Below are 20514 nucleotides of genomic sequence, written 5' to 3' on the forward strand. Positions count from 1 at the left end.
TGTTTGTTGAGCGTCTGCCCTGCCCATATGTCCCGGGTGCTCTGTGAGCCCAGGGTGGGGACACTGCAGGAAAAGCCCAAATCCCTGCCCTGGGGGAGCTCACCTTCCAGAGCCGGGACTGTGGACAAATCAGTAAGTGAAGCAGATGGCGAGGCGGATGCTGGTCTGTTCTCTGGCAAAAAATAAGGCAGGATGGGCAGGGCGGGAATTCAGGGGAAAATTGCGATTTTAGGTAGGGGGTCGGCGCCGGCCTGGAGGAGGAGGCCTGAGTAAGGGGCAGAGCCTGGGAGGGGCAGGGGGCAGAGGAAACCCGCCTCAGGGGTGGAGGACGGGGACCAGGGTGTGTGGTGGTGGAGGTGAGAGGGGCCGAGGCCGCAGGATGCCAAGCATCCCTATGGAGCACTCGACCGAAGGCGCCCCTGCATTTGAAACGTCATCCACGGGAATTCCACGTGGCGATGATCGCACTTTGGATGGGAACCATGGGAAGAGTGGGGAAGGTGGTGAGAAGCACAAGTTCCGTGCCCTCGGTGCCGGTGGTTCCCGATCCTGTTCCACGGTTGAGGAGGAGGGGGACGGCTCTGTGGGCTGACAACGGCGGGACCCAGAGTGTAGAGGTCGGACTCCAGGCCTCCTGGGGCGGGGGCCCCAGGTGTCCGTCTTCAGGCCACTTCTGCACTCCAGAGGCTGGGGGCGAAACACAGAAGCTGAGACCAGTCTAGAGCAGCCAGGCAGCCAGCTCAGCCCCGGACGGGAGCCCCTCACCCCTGCCAACATCATGAGGGAAGCCAGACCCTCTGCTTGGTGACCTGTCTGGCGCCGTTGGTCTCCTGAGCCGTGGTGAACAGAGGACTCCCCCGGCGGTCACTGGTGTGATTGTCCCCACCTTCCCTTGGCTTTGGAATTCAGAGTGACTGGGGCCATTTGGAGAGAGCTCATTCACTTCTACAGCAGGTGCTTCTAACATCCTGTGAAGTACCGGGCCCTGGGCACCTTGCCGCCCAGAGAGGGCACCCAGAGGCCCGCTCATGAGTGATGAGCGTGAAGAAAGACAGGTGAATCGGGGTGTGTCCCAGGAGGAAGAGCCTAAGCCGGCAGTCAGGGGAGGCCTCCTGGGGGCGGTGACATTCCTGGGACCCAAGGAGGGACAGAAGTTGTGTGGGTGAAGTGGAGAGGGCGGCAGGGAGGAGGGGAAGGAAGGCTGGCCATGGCTGCCCCTGCAGGTCGAGGCCTGGGGGGTGAACAGCTGACCTGTGCTCTTTATCCCAGGCCCTGGGGACCCACCCAGGCTTTCATCGGGGGAGCAACGTGGGAGGTTTTCAGAGTAGCTCTGGTCCCCGCTCTGGTGTGGGGAGCGGATGGGAAGGGAGCAGGCGGGCTGTGCTTCTCTGGAGAGGTCGTTTCACTCTCCTTGTGGACATGCTGGTCCGATGCATACTTCTAGGTGCTAGGAAGCTCAGCGTGACGGGTGGCATGTGTGCCGATACACGTGTGCCTCCCGTCTGACCGCTGCTTGTGAGCCGGCAGGTGCCCTTCTGTCCGCCTCATCCTGGCCTCTGCGGAGGCACTGGCTGGGTTGGGGGACTGCTGGCTGTGGATTCCACGTACAGCTGGCTGTCATGTGAGCAATCGACAGTCTGTCCCTGTCACTGGCCTGCACCCCGGGCCAAGGCGGGGTCCCAGCCGGCCCTGCCTGGGAAGAGCCAACCCCTTAGGAACACCACCAGCGACCGAAGGCTTCTGCCACCTGCGTCGGGCATCTTGGCTCGAGCAAGGCTAGTTCTGGGATGGCCCGTGCCTCCCCCACAAGGACACAAGGACAAGTGCTCACGGGAGATTCTGTTAAGGAAGCCGTGGATGGGGCACCTTCTGTTCAGTGACGTAAGTCACCGGGATGCAAAACTCTGGGTTCGTTTACAAGGAAACCTGGAGAGCATGGCACCACCTGGGAGGCCTGACAGACTCCGTTTTGCTCCCAGTGCCCGGGGCACAGTTAGTTTAGGTTGGAACCCAGAGCCTTTCAGGTGACAAGATCAGAACTGCGATCCGGGTCATGGTGTTGGGTGGAGGCTGGGCGTGAGATGACGTGCCAGCTGGACTCGCTCGCAAATGCCAGGGAGTCACCCGGGTGGGTCACGGTGTCTCTGCTGGTGAAAGCCCATCATTTGAAGAAAGCAGATGTTTCATTAATTTTTGTAGGCAAATATTTATTTGAAGCCAAAAGATATCGTCATCTAATGAAAGCAGCGAGACCAGAGTGCATCGTTAAAACGCATCATAATTACCTCATTATCATAAAAGGTTTTATTAAATTCATTTCAAAACGGGAGGCTCTGAAAGCAGTTTTGATTCTGGCAGCGAATGAATGAAAGATGGTGAGAGGAAATGTATCAGGTGGCCTTTAGCAATACAGATCCATCTTGGGCTTTATTGTTAGAAACCAGAAAAAAAAAAAAAAATTCCGGAAAATGAATGGAGAAGAGGTGGAGATACAGGAGCCGTGATCAATCCATTACTTCCATGTGCTGTAGGTAAACTGCACTTACCGGCTGTTATATATTTGCTTTAGAAAAAAACAAACGCAGTGCATTTGTTTTCCTTGGTTTGGAAAATGCAAAACCACAGAGAAAGAAGGAGTCTAAATTCTATTAGAAGAGAAGCAAATGACTCTCGGATATATGATTTATGTATTAAATTGGAAGTTTGTTCGTCTGCAGAGCCTGTTGAAAATTTTATGGCTAATATCCTTAACTGTAGCAAAAGTAAATTATGTAGGAAAGGGGTTGACTTCCTTCTCTTTTCTTGTAATAATGATTCCCCCCACCCCTGCTGAGAGAGAGAGAGAGAGAGGGATGAAGGGGGAGGAGGGGGGAGGAGGGAGGGGTAGATGCTTTGAGGGAAGGAAACCAGATAAGCATGGTGAACAGCCATGAGGCAGCAGGAAGAAAATTGGATTTCAACAGGCCTTGTACAGAAATACAAAGCTGTGTGTATTGGATGTGCAGTGAATTCTGTCACCCTGAACAGTCTTCCTTTAAAACAAAGATAAGGAGGGTGGTCTTTCCTAGCTTCTGACTTCTCGTGGTCTCTCCATCACCCAGGAGAGGGGCCACCGCCCAGACAGTGACAGGTGTGTCAAGTGACTGACCGACACCCTTTTTCTCTGATTCCAGGGCACACCTGGGAAGCCGGGACCTCGGGGGCAACGAGGCCCAACGGTAACCCTGGGCGTGAGGGCCATCTTCCAGATTGGGAGTGGGTTGTGGGGAGCATGCCTGGTGTGGGGGGTGGGGGGGGAAGGAGGCGTCAAGGACGCCGAGGATTGGAGCCGACCTGTCTTGTTTCCTGTTTGTCCAGGGTCCACGGGGTGAAAGAGGCCCCCGAGGCATCACTGGGAAGCCTGGCCCCAAGGTATGTGTTCAGTATCCTCTGTGGCCCCGGGATGGACCAAAGTTTTTGATGCACCAAAATGTCAAGCACCAGAGGGTGCCCCATGGCCTTTCTCACTTGAAAAAATGAAAGAAAGAAGTTTTCTTGGGGGTATTTAAGACGGAGCTGGTCTCCTCTACCAGCCAGCCCTTGGATGAGTTAGGTCAGGTTGAGTCACGTGGCAGAGGCCGTCCGGGGCCATCCCCCCGTGGAACTTTCCAGCCAGAAGCCCTGCAGCTCCAGGAGGTCAGGCCCAGCCAGGCTTTGGACAGATTCCGCACCGCCCCCACCCCCGCCCTAGTTCTGATGGGGAGGTCTCATTTCTTTCCTTGAGAAGGGGTTTGGAAGCTGCAGAGACATCTTTGCTGGAATTCTAAAGAAAGTTCTTCCTGCCCTGGTGAAAGATCCTCTCGATACCCTCCTCCCGCCCTGGGGCCTTGAAGCCAATCTACCACCCCCACCCCCGACCTGGCCCCCGTCAGTGTGGAAACAAACCTCGGCCAGGAGGGCTGGTCTTCTCCTGTCCTGTCCAGGATGTGATTTGCAAAGTGCATTCCTGTGAAGGAGATGGGCCCGCTGCTGGCCGAGGTGCAGAGCCAGGCAGATGTGCCAGCCCGGGGGCTACACACATCCTTCCCTGACGAGCTCTGAGCCACGATCACGCTCGCCGGAGGCTGACTTAACGCTCAGCCGTTGCCCGGTGCCGGATGGGCCCTGGGATGGGGCCTGTGTCCCGTCTTCTCATGAGTTTGGGCTGCACCCCCTGGTGGAAGCGTGGCCTTTGTCCCACAGCGGGAGAGTGTTCTCCTGGAATGTCACAGCCCCGGGGATGCTGGCTCAGTGTCAGGTGTGCTTGTAGAAACAAGGGGACAGGTGGCCTTTGGGAGCCACGGCCTGGCTCTTTACTGAGAATCCGGTGGGGTGAACCTCCAGAAGAGCACACATGCTGTATGTGACCCTGAACTTCTGATGATGTCATGGGCCAGAGTCTTTTCATGAAAAATAGTAATAGTAGAAATAATAATAAGATTTTCTCGATCTTTCCCTCCCTTCCCAGGGCAACTCTGGAGGCGATGGCCCGGCCGGCCCTCCGGGTGAACGGGTAAGCATCTGGACACATCCCGGAAACATCTCCAGGAACATCTGCAGGAGAGCAGCCTGCCTTAAATAGCCCCCCTGCATTTCTTCCTCAGTGGGCGGGGGAGAGGGAGGCTAGCCTTTGACTCTGCCGAAGGAGAGGGTTTTCCTAAAATGGAAAGGTGGTCAGAGGTAGCCTTCCCTGGGAGTAAAGTCTTCTGTCGGTTGGAGATGGAGAGCCCATCCACTTGGCCCTTGCCTTGGGGTTTGGGGGGGGGGCAGTGGCTGAGATGTCAGGACACTGGGTCCTGGGCCCGTGCTGCCCCGAGGGACCCTGCTCTGTGACCTGGCCTCCTCGTCCCCTGACTGGACTTCTTTTCACATCGGTGAGGGCAAGGGCTGGAAAAAATAGAGAAAAAGTCATGGGGAGCAGTGATAAATCGTGCCTGGTGCCTATGCTCAGAGAGCCGACGGTGAGGGCTGCTGGGCCCCCCACGTGCTGGGGAGTTGTCTGTCCTCATACTGGCCATTCTCTGTCCTCAGGGACCCAACGGACCCCAAGGACCCACGGGGTTCCCTGGACCAAAGGGTCCCCCGGTGAGTACTGCATTTTCCCTGTGGGACTGGCCCAGGATTTCCCAGAGATGTTGGTCCTTCCCCGAGACTCCAGCGGCCTCCTGGCAGCCGGCGGGTGGGGAGGGAGACCTGCCCGGAAGCTCTGGCTGGAGGGAGCTGCTTTTGGGGAGCACGGACCCCTCTTTCACTTAGACCATCACGATTCTCTAGTTGGTACTGTCTTAGGGCGCTAGTGCTGCCATAACAAATGACCGCACACCCGGTCACTTAAAACCACAGAAAGGTGTTCTCTCACAGTCTGGAGGCCAAAGTCCAAAATCCAGGTGTGGGCAGGCCTGGTTCCTCCTCTGAGGGCTCTCGGGGAGAATCCGTCCCAGGCCTCTCCCAGCTTCTGGCGCCTGCCGGCCGCCCTTGGGTTACAGGTGCTCACCCGGATCTCTGCCTGCATCTTCGCCTGGCCTCTCTGTCCCTCTGTGTCTTCCAATTCTCTATCTCTATCCACCGGTCACTGGATCAGGGCCCACCCTAATCCATTCGGACCTCACCTTGACCTGATCACATCTGCAAAGACCCTATTTCCACACGAGGCCACGGTCACAGCTTCCAGGGGTTAGGACCTCAGCCTATTTTGGGGGAGACACAATTCAACTCACAACAGACACAATATATTTCCTCTGAGAAAGAAAAACCCCTCATGATTGGAGTTATTGCCTAACGGCGCTGGCTTGGGGGCAGGGGTTAGGGAGGGGTTTGGCTTCTGAAACAGACGGACTTGATCCTCCTGTACCTCCCACTGGCTGGACCTCAGGGAGCTGCTGACCTCTCGCTGCCTTGGTTTCTCCCCGTGGGAGATGACGGTGACTCTCGGGGTGGTTGTGAGCGTTCAAGGGGACGGTGCCCAGACCCTGGGTCCCACGTGGTACTTGTCACCGTGACTTTGCTGTCATTACCTTGGAAATGAAATGGTAGCTTTTGTCGCCTGGTGTAGCACAAAACCCCGAAGGTGTGTGCGTCTCAGAACAAAATGAAACTCCCTTCCTTTGTTTTCTTCAGGGGCCTCCGGGCAAGGATGGGCTCCCGGGACACCCTGGGCAGAGAGGAGAGACGGTGAGTATGGGCAGGGCCGGGGGCCCTGGCCTTCGCTGCCCATCAGCTTATGGGAGGCGGTCAGCCTCGGGAAAGGCCCTGAGGGCCGGGCCATCTTCTGTGGCCTCGGGGAGAGCCCAGCGCAGGCAGCAACCCTGTGACACCTCTGTGTGCGAAGGCAGGCGCCGGCTGCAAAGTTCATCCTGGCCAGTTTGGTCCAAGGTCACACGTGAAACCATCGTGACACAAACAAAAACCCAGCGCAGCCGCCTGTCCTTCCTCCCGCAGCAGTCTGAGTGTGGCTGGTTTGTCCTATGTGCATCTGATCTGGAAAAGTAGTTGGGAAGATTCTCCGTCTGTCGTTTGGTTATTTTATGCCGCCCCCAGCTCTGTCTGTCCAGGCCCTTCCGGCCTCGGGGTTGACGGCTGGGGGCCTGGAGGGCTCCTTCCCAGTCCCCTTTTATAGGAAGGAGGACAGGTGGCCGGTCAGGGTGGAGTTTGGGCCCTTGGCTGTGCTCAGGGCCAGCGTCTCTGCTGTCACAGGCTCTCCTTGACCTTGCCCTGACTTGTAGCAATGCCCGTTCCAGCCTTTGTCAGCTGGACTTAAAGGACACCCACATTTTTTAGTTCTAGGAAAAGCATTTATCGGAAATGTGATCACGTTCTGGTCCCGGGAACCACTGGGGATTGAGCCCAGCTTCACGCTGTGTCCCCTCCAGGCCTGTGCCCCGGAAGGGCGTGGGCAAACCTGTGACCTTGATGCTCCAGGCTTTGGACAGTTGGGGACTCACAGCGCCTGGTGATGTCCTTGTCACCAGATTGGTGGAGAGTGACCGAGAGGCCCCCTTGTCTCTGCACCCGGTGTCCTTGTGGCCAAAGGTCTCTGACGGACTCTCCGAGGAAAAGCAATCTCCTCGTGAAAGTGCATTTTGCATGGCACATTTAATATGTTCTTGGTGACTGCTTAAAAAAATCCCTTTGTCCCTTTTTGGCTCATTCTGATGAAACGTCTTCTAATTGTACCATCCCGGCGTTCTGCACAGCGCTCCATGGCTGATAAATGGAGATTACTTTGCTCTTTTGTTTGTAGAGAAAAATGAAAACATTCCTAGCTTTGCATATTTTTCTCTAATGCTTTTCTGAGGAGAGAAGATGGAAGGTTTTGCATAGTGTGTGCTTTTCCCCCCTCTGCCTCGTTCTGGGAAGAGGCTGGCAAAGTAATTAAGCTGCTTATTTTTGCTGGGAAAGTAGGACAGGTTCTTCCCGGCTCCACCTGCCACGCCCGGCTGCCCCCGTAGACTCAGGGGCACCCCCATCCAGACCCACCTGGGGTGGCATGTCCTCCACGGGCCAGTCCAGACGCCTCCAGAAAGGTCTTCCCTGGGGTGTTGACTTGTGCTTTCTGTAGAGGCTGGAAACACGAGAGGTTTCCTAAGTGCAACCGCAAAGCCCGTTTCTCAGGAGGGGCTAGAGACAGATCCCGGCCTCAGCAGCCGTGGACGGTCCCCACAGTGGACCATGCGGGGGGCCTTTCTTGCCGTACACCCAGGCTCCTGCCTCCACTTGGGCACTGCTGCCCGGCCCGCCGAGCGGGGGATGCCCTCGACCTGTCCACCGTTCCTTGTTTCTGACCCTGTAAAGGCTGCCTACGGGGAACGCTGCATTGACCATGGCCGTGTTAGTCCATTGCATGCAGCTCAGCTGGGCCTGAAGAAGGGAGCCCTCCTGGAATCTGCCGAGAAGCCGAGTCCGCTGTGGGTTTGTGTGGTCCAGCGGCTGAGTGTGAAGCCTCCGTCGCCTGCACGCTGGCCGTCGTGCAGTGAATTAGAGGCCCTGGCTCGTCAGCCCCGCGGGCAGCTCACCCTGCAGCTCTCGCTGTGGCTTTCAACGAACCACCTCCCTCTCCAGACTCTAAGAGCTTCCGCTAAAATCCTCCCGGGCGTAGCACCTGCCGTCTTCCCCAGCATCGTGTGGCACCTGCAGATAGCATCTTGTCGGCACGTGCCGTGCTCTGTAGACGTGCCGGAAATTAAACTCGCGTTGCTTTGCTGTCAGCCATCTCCTCTGGAGGAGGGTGTGTGCAGTGCAGCCGGACGGGTGCCTCTGTGCCACTGTGCAAAGCAGAAGCAAGAGATTCCTGTGGAACCGAGCTAAGAATATCTCCCAGCTGCCGCACTGTGAAAGCTGCAAGTCCCCACTGCGTCCCGGTTTCAACCAGTGCAGGGGGACACGGTAGTGAAACCACCTGCCCTGCCCCGGGAGCCTTGGTGACAGAAGCAGGACAGTCTCTACAAAGTCACTGACGAGATACAGCCCAGAGGTGGCTCCTGAGAGGGGACACCAAGTCTGCTCAGAAAATGAACACTTAGTGACATTAGAAAGATGAACGGTTTTAAAATATACTTCTCAGCACAAAGCAGGGCGATGGGAAGCAGCTGGTGAAACTAACTTGTCTGGCTTCACGACCTTCCTGAAATTCATGCAAAATGAAACAAGAGAAATGGCCCTTTTAAGTGAAGGCTGGGACGTCCACTGTTTGGGGGTGGGGTGAGGGTTGGCGGGGGCGAGCCATCTTTTGGGCCGCTTTCACCATCTCAGTGTGCCAACTCTCTCTTCGCAGGGTTTCCAAGGCAAGACCGGCCCCCCAGGCCCCCCGGGTGTGGTCGGCCCTCAGGTGAGTTACAGCATCCCCTGGTGTCACTGGTCGTCCTGGGTCCCCACCCACACAGGAAAGAGAGCCACGCTCGGAAGTTCCCCACCATTCTCAAGGTCTGGGTGCAGCCAAGAGGGCATCACAAGGCCCGTAGTGCTTGTTTAGAGATGTGCTCCGTGCAGGGGACCAGGTGCAGAGAGCAGGGGAGTGATCTGTTGACATAGACATAAACGGAGCAGGCAGAACCATGGGGGCTGCCAGGCCCGTGGGCACACCAGGCTGGCTCGGGAGTCTGACTTCCGCCCCCTGGGCAGCCCAGCCCTAGGTATTCATGCAGTCTGATTCCTTGCCCTGGATCCAGTACCCAGGGCTGCTGTTCTAATCGCCTGCAGATCAACGTGGGGACGGGCTTGCAGGCTCAGAGCCACAGAACAGGGCGCAGTCACCTTGCTTCTCAGAAAGTTCCCACCGAACGTGGCAGTGAATAAGATACTGACCCAGGAAACGTGGGCGCACTCCCCGCTCCCCCTCTCTGCACTGGTTTCCCCGTGACACCCTGGGAAACGCAGGCCCTGCCCCACTTCACTGGGGAGGAGACACAGGACCACAGGGCCAGGCAGTGGCTGTTGAACATCACCCACCTGGTTCGCTTTGACCTTTCTGGATCTTTGCCGGAGGGAGGTGACTTTCGGAGGAATATGGAGGTCTAGTGGGCTTGCAACGGCCCTTTGCCTCTGTGGCCAGGCTGTCCTTAGATTTAGGAAGAGAAGGTTACTCCCTTGCGTGTCCCTCGAACACGGTTTATGGCTGACACACTTTTCCCAACAGGGTCCCACGGGAGAAACTGGTCCCATGGGTGAGCGTGGCCACCCTGGGCCCCCGGGTCCCCCTGGTGAACAAGGGCTCCCGGGCCTGGCCGGAAAAGAAGGGACGAAGGTGAGTGGCCGGGACCTCCGTGCCAGGTAGACTTTCCTAAGGAACCATTTAGGCCTTTGGTCTGCTTTTCTCTGAGGAGTGGGTAATTCTCAAGCAGATGCTCGTCGTGCCAATCCATCCCCCAAACCAGGAACTTAGTTCAGCTTTTGCCCGCTTTGAAGGAGGGCCTGAGCAGACCTGCCGCCCGGATGGATGTGACAGGGGCTGGGGACCGCCTTTTCCCTGGGCTGCCCATGCCCGTTCCCAGAAATGGATAAAACTCTGACATTTCATGTGTCTAAATGGGATTTAGCAGAAAGCCACCCTTTAAAAAACTGCCCACTGTAAGAGGTGAAAGAATAAATATTAAAAACATCTATCCCCACTCTGGGTACCCCAAGCTGGTGGTTATAACTTTCTGTGTTTTAGCATAAAAATGAACAGCCTTCCCCTTTTCAGCTTTTCAGTGAGGGACACAGGAAAGATAAGCTCTCCAGCCCCTTGTGTGACCACATACAAGAGATTAAACTTGAGAAGTAATCAAATAGTGAAAAAATTACACACACGTACGTATGCATGCATGCATATATGCTTGAGTACATATGTATGTGCTTGAAAAACTACACGCATATGTGTGTGTATAATACAGAGGCAGGTGTCTGGCCACAAAGAGAGCTCTCTGAGTTTGGAAAGGAAGCCAAGGGCATGCTGGTTTGAAGACCGATATGCTGCCATGTTGGACCCCAGAGAAAATTCTGGAAGATGTCAAAGCTTTAATGAACTTCAGGGAAGGTACATGCTCAGGTGGAGAATCTTTTCAGAATATGTGGTTTCAGGCTTGAGACAAGTGTCTTGAGCGGCAAGTCCTCTTCAAGGCAGCGCTTCCCATGCTTCGGCCACGGACTCCTTCCCCCTGAGCCCAGTTTTCGAGGATCCCCAGATAACATGAGAAGGGCAGACGTGGGACCCTCAGCCCCGGCTCAGCCATCGTGGCCCCGAAGGACATGGTGGGGGGCCGGGACTCCGTGGAGTATGGCTGGAGTCCCAGACAGAATCCGTCCCCAAGCCACACGCAGAGCCAGCCCGCCACACAGGCCCCCTGGCGTGAGCTTGGGCTGCGCTCCAGCGCGTGGACCTGCCAAACAATGATTCAAGTCAAGACTCAGAGGTTCCTTTTAAAGCCAAGTGCCCGGGGAAGCCCTCCCTCCAACCCAGGTCCCGAGCGGATCTGGAAGACCAGGCCCCGCCCAGCTCCCCGTCCACCCCGGTCTTGGGCATTGCTCGGAAACTCATCTATGGCTCTGATTTCAGGGTGACCCAGGCCCCGCCGGCCTTCCTGGAAAAGATGGCCCCCCAGGGCTACGTGGCTTCCCCGGGGACCGAGGGCTTCCTGGTCCAGTGGTGAGTGAGGGGCCAGCCGGGGGGGATGGAGCTGGAGGCTGCCCAGCCCGGGGGGCGTCTCCCCTCGGTGCCCTGCCCACATCTTGTTGCTTTGCAGGGGGCGCTTGGACTGAAAGGCAGTGAAGGTCCCCCCGGCCCGCCAGGCCCCGCGGTGAGTGTGCTGGCTCAGCACAGAGCCTCTTTCCCACCCTCTGCCTCCAAACCTGCTCTGCAGGCAAGACGGGCGTCCCGAGGCCCGGGGAGCACGCACGCCTGCCCTGGCCCCGCGTGGGTCCTGGGAAAGCTGTGGTGGAGGAGCTGGGCTTGGGAGGGACGTAGACAGTGTGCCCGAGCTGGCAGCCGGTGACGAAGGGCTGGGGCGGGGGCATGTTGTATGAGGACAGCCGGAGAGCCGGGCGGTTTGGAGGAGGGCTGCATGGGCCCCCCCAGCCTGTGGAGGAGGCTTCGTGTGGGTCTGGTCCCGGAGCAGCCGGGAGGGGCACGGACACACAGCTCCACGGCCTCGAGAGCTGGGCTGTCCGCCCGCCTGGGGCTGCCCAGGGCAGATGTGACCCGGCACAGGTGGGAGGCCTGTCCCCCAGAGCTGTGCTGTCTGTTAACCTAGGTGCCCCCCCGCCCAACTTTGAGTCTAGCTACAAGAGGCTTGGAGATCCAGAGTTTCCAGACCCTGGGCTGTGGTCTGGGGGAATCAGGGGCCGCGAGAGGCTGTGCCCACCCTCCAGAGACACGCCCGTGGACCCCCTGTTCTTGCCTGACTCTATGGAAATGTGACATCTGCGTTACTTCCCCCTGCCCTTCAAATGAGCCCATCTGACAGCCCGCTCACTCACCTACAGATATGGGGCTTCAGGAGCTTCCCCTGGCCCCTGGCTGGGTTTGAGGATGGACCATGAAATGCCCCCCTCTTCCCCTGAGTTATGGGCCATTTGAGAGGGGCAATGACGGGGAAGTCAGGTGGAAATGAAAATATTGCCTTTCCTTGTGATAAGGGCCAGGAGCAGGACGACACCCCGGGCAGCAGTGGTCTCTCGATGCTGAACCCTAGAATTAGTCCAGGTGCCCACCCGTCAGCCCCGCTCCTGGGCCAGAGCCTCGCCTGTGAAACGTACAGCGTGGAGGGGGCAGGGCAGCAAGTGAACGCTCTGTGGCAGGCAGTCCCCAAAGGGCAGAGTGGGTGCCAGGGTCCCAGAAGACGTCATTCAGAGCCAGGACTTACGGAGGGACGATGTGTTCTCAGACACTGTAGAGGGACGTGGAATTATGGGTTGGGGAGCGAAGAGGGGGTCAGAAACACAGCCTCACGCGCTAGACCAGATAGTTTGTGTTTGCAAGGGGCCCTGGGGAGCTATTGTGGGCTCTAGAGTGAGAGGGTGAGTGGTATGACCAGGCGGTGCTTTAGGAAGTTGTATCCATGCATTTGGAGAGCCTTTGAAATAAACCACTTTCTTGCCTCGCCCCAGGGATCTCCAGGGGAGAGAGGTCCGGCCGGTGCTGCTGGGCCCATCGGAATTCCAGGGAGACCTGGGCCCCAGGGACCTCCCGGGCCGGCTGGGGAGAAAGGAACTCCTGTAAGTACTGCCTCGAAGGAGCTCTGTCCCTGCCCCTGTGCTGTCCCCTCCCCAGGCATTTCCCTGGGGGTTTGCGGGATCGGGGAGGTGGGGGCAGTTTGTGGTGTGTGCCCAGCTGTCTTGATTGAGGTCCAAGGGCCGATCACAGTGGCGGCCAGGTTCTTTCCCGGAGTTGCCTGAGCTGGAGGGGTGTTCGGGGAGTGTCCGGGCCAGGCTCGGCTGGTCACACCCACGCATCTGGGCCCCAGCACGTGCAGGCACGGGGAGGGGTGGAGACAGTGTGTCCAAACATGGCTTTGGCCCCGGTCCAGGCTCTGGGTGCCCTGTGTGGACGGGCCACTGCCTCCTGCTGTGAACACAGCCCCCTGTGCCCTGGCCTGGGCCCACGGCTGGTCAGTGTCTGGGAAAGGTGGATATTTGGGCTGGTGCTTGCGTTGTTGGTCTGGGGGTAGACATGGAGAAAGGAAGGGACGGGAGACATGACCGGCAGATAAGCAGCTTCTACCCAGACCCCTGACAGCCAACCTCCCAGTGAACCCCAAGTGTGATCGCCCCAACCTGGAGGCTTTGTGAAAGCTCAGGGGCAGGGGGTCTGGAGTCTTGCTTTCCATGAAGGGGGTTAGAGAGACCCTTCCTGTGTAGACACTTCCTGGGAAGCCAACCGCCAGCCCCTTCCCCAAACGACTCCCCAGAATGCCCCTTCCTGCCTGGACGTACCCTCACCCCGGCCACGTTTGACATCTGCCACATGATTTTGGAAACGCCCGCCTGCCCCTGCATTCAGTCAGCTGTGGAGATAAATTCCAGCTCAGACCTCCCTTCCGAATTCTGAATGTCATAGGAGCCCGAGTTCCAGGGGAACGGGCTACGTGGATGGTGTCCCGTTGAGTTAAGACACCTGCGTGGATTGATTTCTGTTAGAAGGGGTGGTTTTTCTTATGTGTTTCCCTGTTCATGGCGCATGGGTAGAAAGAGGGCCCTGGTTGCCTCCCCGGCCGAGAACTCCCCATGGGAACCACGCTGGACACGTGGGCACCACGGAGAAACCGACCAGTGTGTCATCGGTACTTCTGATGGCATCTGCTCCTTCCCGTGAGGCTCCCGGGACATGGATCCCGCTGAATTCTGCCCCAGAACCCTGCCTCTTGTCGGGCGCTGGGTGCATGTAGAGCACACACAAATGAGGTTGGAAACGGTTGAGTTCATTGTTTCAAGAGAGTAAATACTTGAGCAGAAACTTCTCAGGGTTGCATCATCCTGTGAAAAGCTTGTCATGCTTCCAGAATAGCTGCAGAAGAAAAGGTCAAACAAAGGTCAGGTGTCATGTCGGGCAGGAAGGTTCCCTGTGAGCCACGGTCAGCCTGGGCATTTTCTGGCTTAATTGGGGAAGAACTTTTATCAGGGCGAAATAAATTGAGGAGCAGGAAGTGAATTGTGCAGCAGGAGAGGGGAAGAGGGGGCAGGAGGGGATGCCGGCCGAAGTCGGTGACCATGTGACTGTGCACTTCCCCACCCGTGTCCCCTCCCCGACGTCCACGCCTCGTTCTGTGCCTCTGCTGGGAGAAGGGAATCCTGGCTTGGGTGAGAAAGTTCCAGCCACTCACAGGGTGGAACGTGGCTGGTAAAATTGAACAAGAACTCAGTAAGGATCATTTGAGATGACCAAGGGGGCAAATAGGAAAATGAACCAAAACCATGAGGAAAGGAAGATAGGGGTGTGTGTGTGTGTGTGCATGTGTGCGCACGAATGTTCAGGTCCGTGTGCTCTTGCAGGGAGGGTGTTTGCAGGGAATCGGGAGAGTAAGCAAGTTGGCCGAGGCCGGAGCTCAGGCCCTCCTGGCCACTGGCTTGGACGATCCCGCACACAGACCCAGGAATCTGGTTGGCGAGGTTTGAATCCCAGCTCTACTGCTTACAAACGAGCCTCAGTTTCCCCATCTGTAAAAGGGTAGCCCTTCCTAGGACGGGCGAGGATTAAATGCAGAGATGCAGGGGAAGGGGTGATACAGGGCCGGACCCGGAGCCACCCTTGGTGCATCCGAGGGAAATCCATTAGGACTGTGGTGATGGTCCCTGCCCAGGAACTGCCCACTTCCTGCCTGTGGGCCTCTCTGTGGGGGATGAGCTGGTGGCAGAATGTTCCCACCATGGAGCTGCCTTTGAACAGGGATCTCCTCTCCTCTTTAGGGCGAGAAAGGTCCACAAGGCCCAGCTGGCCGAGACGGTCTACAGGGTCCCGTGGGGCTCCCTGGTCCAGCTGGCCCTGTGGGTCCCCCTGGAGAAGATGGAGATAAGGTAAGAAGAATTCGGAGAAGTCCCCCAACCTGGACCACGCACAGACGAGCTTGGCCAGTGCCGGCAGGTCAGAGCCGGCGGGGGGGTTCCTTTTAAACCAAGGGATGCAGGCGATGTAGGGGCTCTGGCGACAGAGGGACCCCATGCTGCCATCCAACGTTCTTGGTGTTAGTGGATGATTTCGGAATAGCTCACAAATAATGGTAATAAATGAGATCTCTGACATGTTCTGGGGGGACTTAGATGCTGCTTTTCTCTTGTGTAGTTTTGGTGTTGCCAAAGACATTTGCTGTAGCAGCCAGAGCAAGGGAAAATGCTCTCAATCATTTCAAATTCTAAATCTGTGGAGCCCGATTTAATGAGGTTTTACTCAATGTCTATTTTTAAATGTCTCCACTTCAATGATCCAGGCCCCCTTCCATTAAGAACGTGCTTTATAATCCTGACGCCGTTACTGCCGTAGCTTGTATTTTATCCTCCATTTAATGAAGACAGTGAAGTTTCTCTCTTCGGTTTAACTTTCTGTTTATGAGAACTCTCCGGTGACATTTCCGACTTTGTCACCTCTGCAGCAGTGATGCCTTGCCTCTCAGGGTGGGAGACAGCCTTGCACAGCAGAAACACTGGAGAGGTTTTAATAACTTTGGAAGCATAGTAATTGAGTTGTCTTTATTATACTGTCATGTCATCCAACTTGACAAAGTAAATACTTCCGTTATGATTTTTTATCACACTTTCAAATCTGGTACAGTCCTGCAAAGCATAAGATCAAGGCCTCATCCCTTTTAGTTCTCTTATTAAAAAAGAAATCAAATTAATATATGGAAACGTTTCTTCATAGGAAAGTTATAGGGCTCCCTGGAGAGGAGATTATTCTTACTCTCCAAGAAAAATTAATTCAGGGGAGCAGATAATGTGCAAATGATTATTGGACCGTCTGACGGGTCTTTCATATGTTCCCACAGGGGGAGATCGGGGAGCCGGGACAGAAGGGGAGCAAGGGAGACAAAGGCGAACAGGTAAGGGCCACACGAGTCACATGCAGGGCCACCAGTGGAGCCACGGCACAGGGCCACGTGCTCGGTGTGGCACGCACAGATCACTGACGTGAACAACCATTATAATATAACAACATTCACACCGGTACCTGATGGGACAGAGCTGGGCTTTTGGGCTTTCCTTCCCTGTTGAAATCTTGTGTGTGTGCATGTGCCTCTATGCGTGTGTGCATGCACAGGTACGTGTTAGGTGCACATGTATGCATGTAACATGTATCTGTAAGAGAATCCCTTATTAACAGATGAGCAGAAAGCACTCATGGGTTTTGTGAAGTAAAGCAAATTCAGCGTTTTTGTCCTTGAGGTTTTCGGTCCCACAGACAGAATCACCGCCCTCCGATGCTGAGGGCTGCAGGATATTCCAACAGAGGCAGCACCCTGACCAAACGCCTCTTAATTTTCCCTTAAAAAAAAAATTCTGCTTTGGAAATACTGGTGTGTCCTTGCAAACACCCTGCCGCTTGGCTGGCAGCTCCGCCCGGGGGCCATGGAAGGAGGCCTGCACCGCGGACCTTTTCACCAGGCGTGTGGCAGTGACCACGTCCCTGTTGACCCGGGGCCAGTCAGGGCAGCAACAGCATGCTGGCCTCTCTCACACGCTCCCTGTGCCAACAGTGAAATGTGCTTGGGGACACACTTGGGGACAGGCATCGTGGTGCCAGGTGTGGACTTTGGAGTCAGTCCCTCGCTCTGCCACGGATGAGTCATGTGATCTTGGTCCTGGTTTTTAGACGGGGCCTCTGGGGCCTGTGTCATGGGTGTGTGGTGGGGGCCGAGATGATTTATGATGGCCTCTGGCGGGACGTCGGTGTGGCCGCCCCCCCCCCCCCCCCCGCCCCTGACAGCACATGCTCAGGGTTGAACAGAGAGCATCACGCATTCCAGAGCCGGCAGCCTGGCCCAGGACGGCCAAGCGTGGGTGCAGCCCCGATGACCTTGGCTGCAGGGCCCCTGCGCACACTGGCCTTTCTCCCTCGGCCTCAGCTGTGACTCAGGAAACAACTGTCTGTGTCTCTTCCCCACAGGGTCCACCTGGGCCTACAGGACCTCAAGGCCCCATCGGACAGCCAGGCCCCTCTGTGAGTATCAGAGAGTCCCCAGCCCTCGAGCTGATGAGGCCCTGTACCTGGCCCTCACCATGCTCAACGATCTCCCTGTAGGGAGCTGACGGCGAGCCGGGTCCTCGAGGCCAGCAGGGCCTTTTTGGGCAGAAAGGTGATGAAGGTCCAAGAGGTTTTCCCGGGCCCCCAGGACCCGTGGGGCTGCAGGTAACAACAGAGTTTGCACAATGGCTTGGGGGGCTCACGTCAGCTGATTTCCGCATCTTTGCGACGCCTTCCCCTCCCCTGCCCTGCCCTGCCCTGCCCTCCTGTCTCCTCCCTCCTGTCTTCTGAAGAATGGGGCAGCTAAGACAAAGCTTCAGGGGCTTCTCCATACATGAAGTGCTGTGAATTCTCAGAATTCCACACACACCCATATTCACTTCTCTTAACCGGTGACATTTGTGAATTTGCTCCTTGGAGAAATGTTGGAAACTACAGATAAACTGTTAGAAAAGGAAACAAAAATGGCTTCTCAGCGCGTGGTGGTGCCTCTCCACACCTCCTAAACGCCTGTGTGCACACACACACATGCACATGCATAATTCTGTTTGATTTTTGCAAACTGCGAATCGTGCTGCATGTATAGAAAGTTTGGATCCAGCTTTTCCCACTTCCTTTTATATTACACGTCGCGTCAAATGTCATTAAATATTCTTTGAACACATCACTTGTTATTTATTTTGAAAACGTGACTCTCAGTTACTGCCTTGTGTCCCAGCATATGGTGGTGACATAATTGATTCAAACATTTCCCTGCTGGTGGCTCATTAGGGTTTATTGTTTTATGGGACACTTTCAATAAGCACCTTGTCAATAAATCTTTGCATACTTCTCTAATGCTTTCCTTGCACTAATTCTGAAACTTGGGATTTGGGGGACGTGCTCATATGGAGCTGTACGTTGAAAAGCACATTCCTGAGGCTTTTGAATGCTCGCCTTGGGGTCCTGCTGGGGAGGTAGTGAAAGTTGTGTGTTGGGGGGATAGAGCCGTGCCCACGTGCCGAGTTTCTGATGAATTCCTGTTCTCAGGGTCTGCCGGGACCTCCAGGAGAGAAGGGCGAGACGGGAGATGTGGGGCAGATGGTGAGTGGCACCGGCTCTTGGAGACCTGGCCGTGGTGGCTGGTTGCTGTGTTGGTAGACGTTTGTGTTTCCTCTGGGCTCAATGGCTCTTCTTCTCTCAGGGTCCCCCAGGTCCCCCCGGCCCCCGAGGACCCTCCGGAGCTCCAGGTGCTGACGGGCCACAAGGCCCCCCAGGTGGAATAGGCAATCCTGGTGCAGTGGGAGAGAAGGTGATTCACGACCCGTCACCGTCCTGCTGTATGACGTGCGAGCGTGTGTGTGTGTGTGTGCGCACGCACGCGTGCGTGTACACGTGCACGTACCCATGCGTATGTGTCCACCGCGTACACGGAGGCGTCCAGGTGCACTGCTGGGCCATTCCTGCCAGATGCATTTTGAAACTTAGAAGATGTGTGCAATGGACCTGGGAGCCCTGCCCTTACCCAGGAGATTTTCCAAATGATAACAACCACCAGCAAGGCCCCGCCACCTCCTCCTCTGAGATTTGGCTCTGATAGACATGGTTATCTATTCCTTGAAGTGCGTAGTTGCTACCTTTTCAACTCCCGTTTCTGTCAAATCCTGTTTTCTCATAGCCCCGGGTCCTCTTCATCTGATCTGGTTAATGTTAGGGCCTGGGCCCTGGAGATGACACGAGCACATTGGACATATATACGTGCACACGTGTGTACATGCCTTACTTGCGTGCGTGTGTGCGGCGGGCGAGACAGTGCCAGAGTCTGACTGCACCTGGGCCCAGGAGGTTGCACTACTTTTAAAGCACTTATCCCAGTTCCTTGGGGGTAAAAGGAAGGTGATGGATGTGCTCCCTTGTGTCTGCACTCCTTTCACACCATTCCAGAAATTTTTTTCTGACATCAGGCCATTCAGTTGAAGGAAGTCTCCCATCGCTGCTCATTTTTTACGATAGGAAAATCACAGAGAAACATGCCTGCTGAGACCACCCATGAATGGTGTGCGACCTCTGCTCAGAGCAGCGTGCCCTCCCCGTGCCCTCCCCGCCCGCCGTAGGGCACGTCCCAGCTTCGGCCGCCACCTCTCTCGCCCTTCCTGCTCTGTCCCACCTGCGGCAAACGGAGGATGCTGTGCTGTTTTCTGTCCCCCTCTGCCTAGCTGTCCCCCTCCCCCTAGCTGTCCCCCTCCCCCTAGCTGTCCCCCTCCGCCTAGCTGTCCCCCTCCCCCTAGCTGTCCCCCTCCCCCTTTCATCTGGTTTCCCTCAATCGTCCTCCAGAACTCACCCGCAGCATCCCTTCCTGGGGAAAGCCATCTTTAATGCCCCCACGTACCCTCCGCACCCGCCCTGCGTGTGTCACATGCCTGTGTATGTCACTGTCACCGCTTTATCCCTGGGTCCCTCACCTGTCTTTCCTCCAGTCCTGGGGAGCCGTCAGAGGACAGTGACCGCGTCTCACCCCCGACCCCCTACCCGCCCCCCCACACCAGCCCAATGTCAGGGACGACTCGCTAAATGCCTGACGCTGGAACCACTATTCTCGTCGCTGCTGTAATCACATCACGTTTCCTCCTTAGGGTGAGCCCGGCGAAGCTGGAGAGCCTGGCCTTCCCGGCGAAGGGGGCCCCCCGGTGAGTGGGTGGGCTTTGGGGGAGGAGCGGGATGTGGCGTGGATGGGTGCTGGGTGGGAGGCTCCTGCTCCGCCTCAGTTTCCCCATCCCTGAAATGGGAGTCACGTCTCCTCTTGTGCCTACCTCACCGTCTTGCTGGAAAAGAGAGGGAGTGCCGTGGGGAGTGAGCGTGTGTGCGTAGATGTTAGTGATGGATGCCCAGGACAGCCGTCCGTGGTGCTCCAGGCCCTCTCGCTGGCTTCCGTAACACCTGGTCAGCCCAGACCTGGAACATTCAGACCTTCGCAGGTCGGATGAGCGGTCTCTTGAGGTCCCCCTGAGGGTGGCCCTCTGGCCCAGGAGACGGCTGGTGGACAGAGGTCTCCTGGGCTCCCTCCACCTGAGGGCCACTGAGTGGGTGGGCGGCCTGGGTCCCTGCAGCCCCTCGGGGTCCACGCTGCCTGCTATCTCGTCAGGAGTCAACCCTGCCCACCTAGAAGCAGAGTCTCGGCCTCAGAGGCCCCGGGAAGCCAGTGGGCTGCTCAGGCCCCCTCACGGTACCAGTGGAGCCAGACTCCCCCAGGGAGTTGCTGCGGGTTGGCGGAGCTCGGGAAGCTGCTGGTGCCCACGGGGGCCAAGGCCGGCCACAGTCGGGGTGTTCCCTTCCCACCCAATGCCAGTGAGGAGCACACCTCTGGCCAGCTTCTT

General features: G+C 56.8%; 1 protein-coding gene across 2 annotated transcripts in view; it reads left to right on the plus strand.

Moving 5' to 3' along the window:
* The window catches only part of COL5A1 (collagen type V alpha 1 chain), a 158985-nt gene that overhangs the window by 113783 nt on the left and 24688 nt on the right, over positions 1 to 20514 (plus strand). For both annotated transcript variants that reach the window (XM_068553373.1, XM_068553375.1), the window contains exons 33-49: positions 3174 to 3218; positions 3358 to 3411; positions 4487 to 4531; positions 5050 to 5103; positions 6136 to 6189; positions 8789 to 8842; positions 9650 to 9757; positions 11048 to 11137; positions 11235 to 11288; positions 12598 to 12705; positions 14893 to 15000; positions 15966 to 16019; positions 17084 to 17137; positions 17219 to 17326; positions 18191 to 18244; positions 18345 to 18452; positions 19774 to 19827. In XM_068553373.1, coding sequence (XP_068409474.1) covers positions 3174 to 3218; positions 3358 to 3411; positions 4487 to 4531; positions 5050 to 5103; positions 6136 to 6189; positions 8789 to 8842; positions 9650 to 9757; positions 11048 to 11137; positions 11235 to 11288; positions 12598 to 12705; positions 14893 to 15000; positions 15966 to 16019; positions 17084 to 17137; positions 17219 to 17326; positions 18191 to 18244; positions 18345 to 18452; positions 19774 to 19827 — 1206 coding nt within the window. The remainder of the gene's footprint in view (positions 1 to 3173; positions 3219 to 3357; positions 3412 to 4486; positions 4532 to 5049; positions 5104 to 6135; positions 6190 to 8788; positions 8843 to 9649; positions 9758 to 11047; positions 11138 to 11234; positions 11289 to 12597; positions 12706 to 14892; positions 15001 to 15965; positions 16020 to 17083; positions 17138 to 17218; positions 17327 to 18190; positions 18245 to 18344; positions 18453 to 19773; positions 19828 to 20514) is intronic.

This window comes from Eschrichtius robustus, chromosome 10 (genome assembly GCF_028021215.1).
Source record: "Eschrichtius robustus isolate mEscRob2 chromosome 10, mEscRob2.pri, whole genome shotgun sequence".
In the NCBI taxonomy this organism is placed as follows: Eukaryota; Metazoa; Chordata; class Mammalia; order Artiodactyla; family Eschrichtiidae; genus Eschrichtius; species Eschrichtius robustus.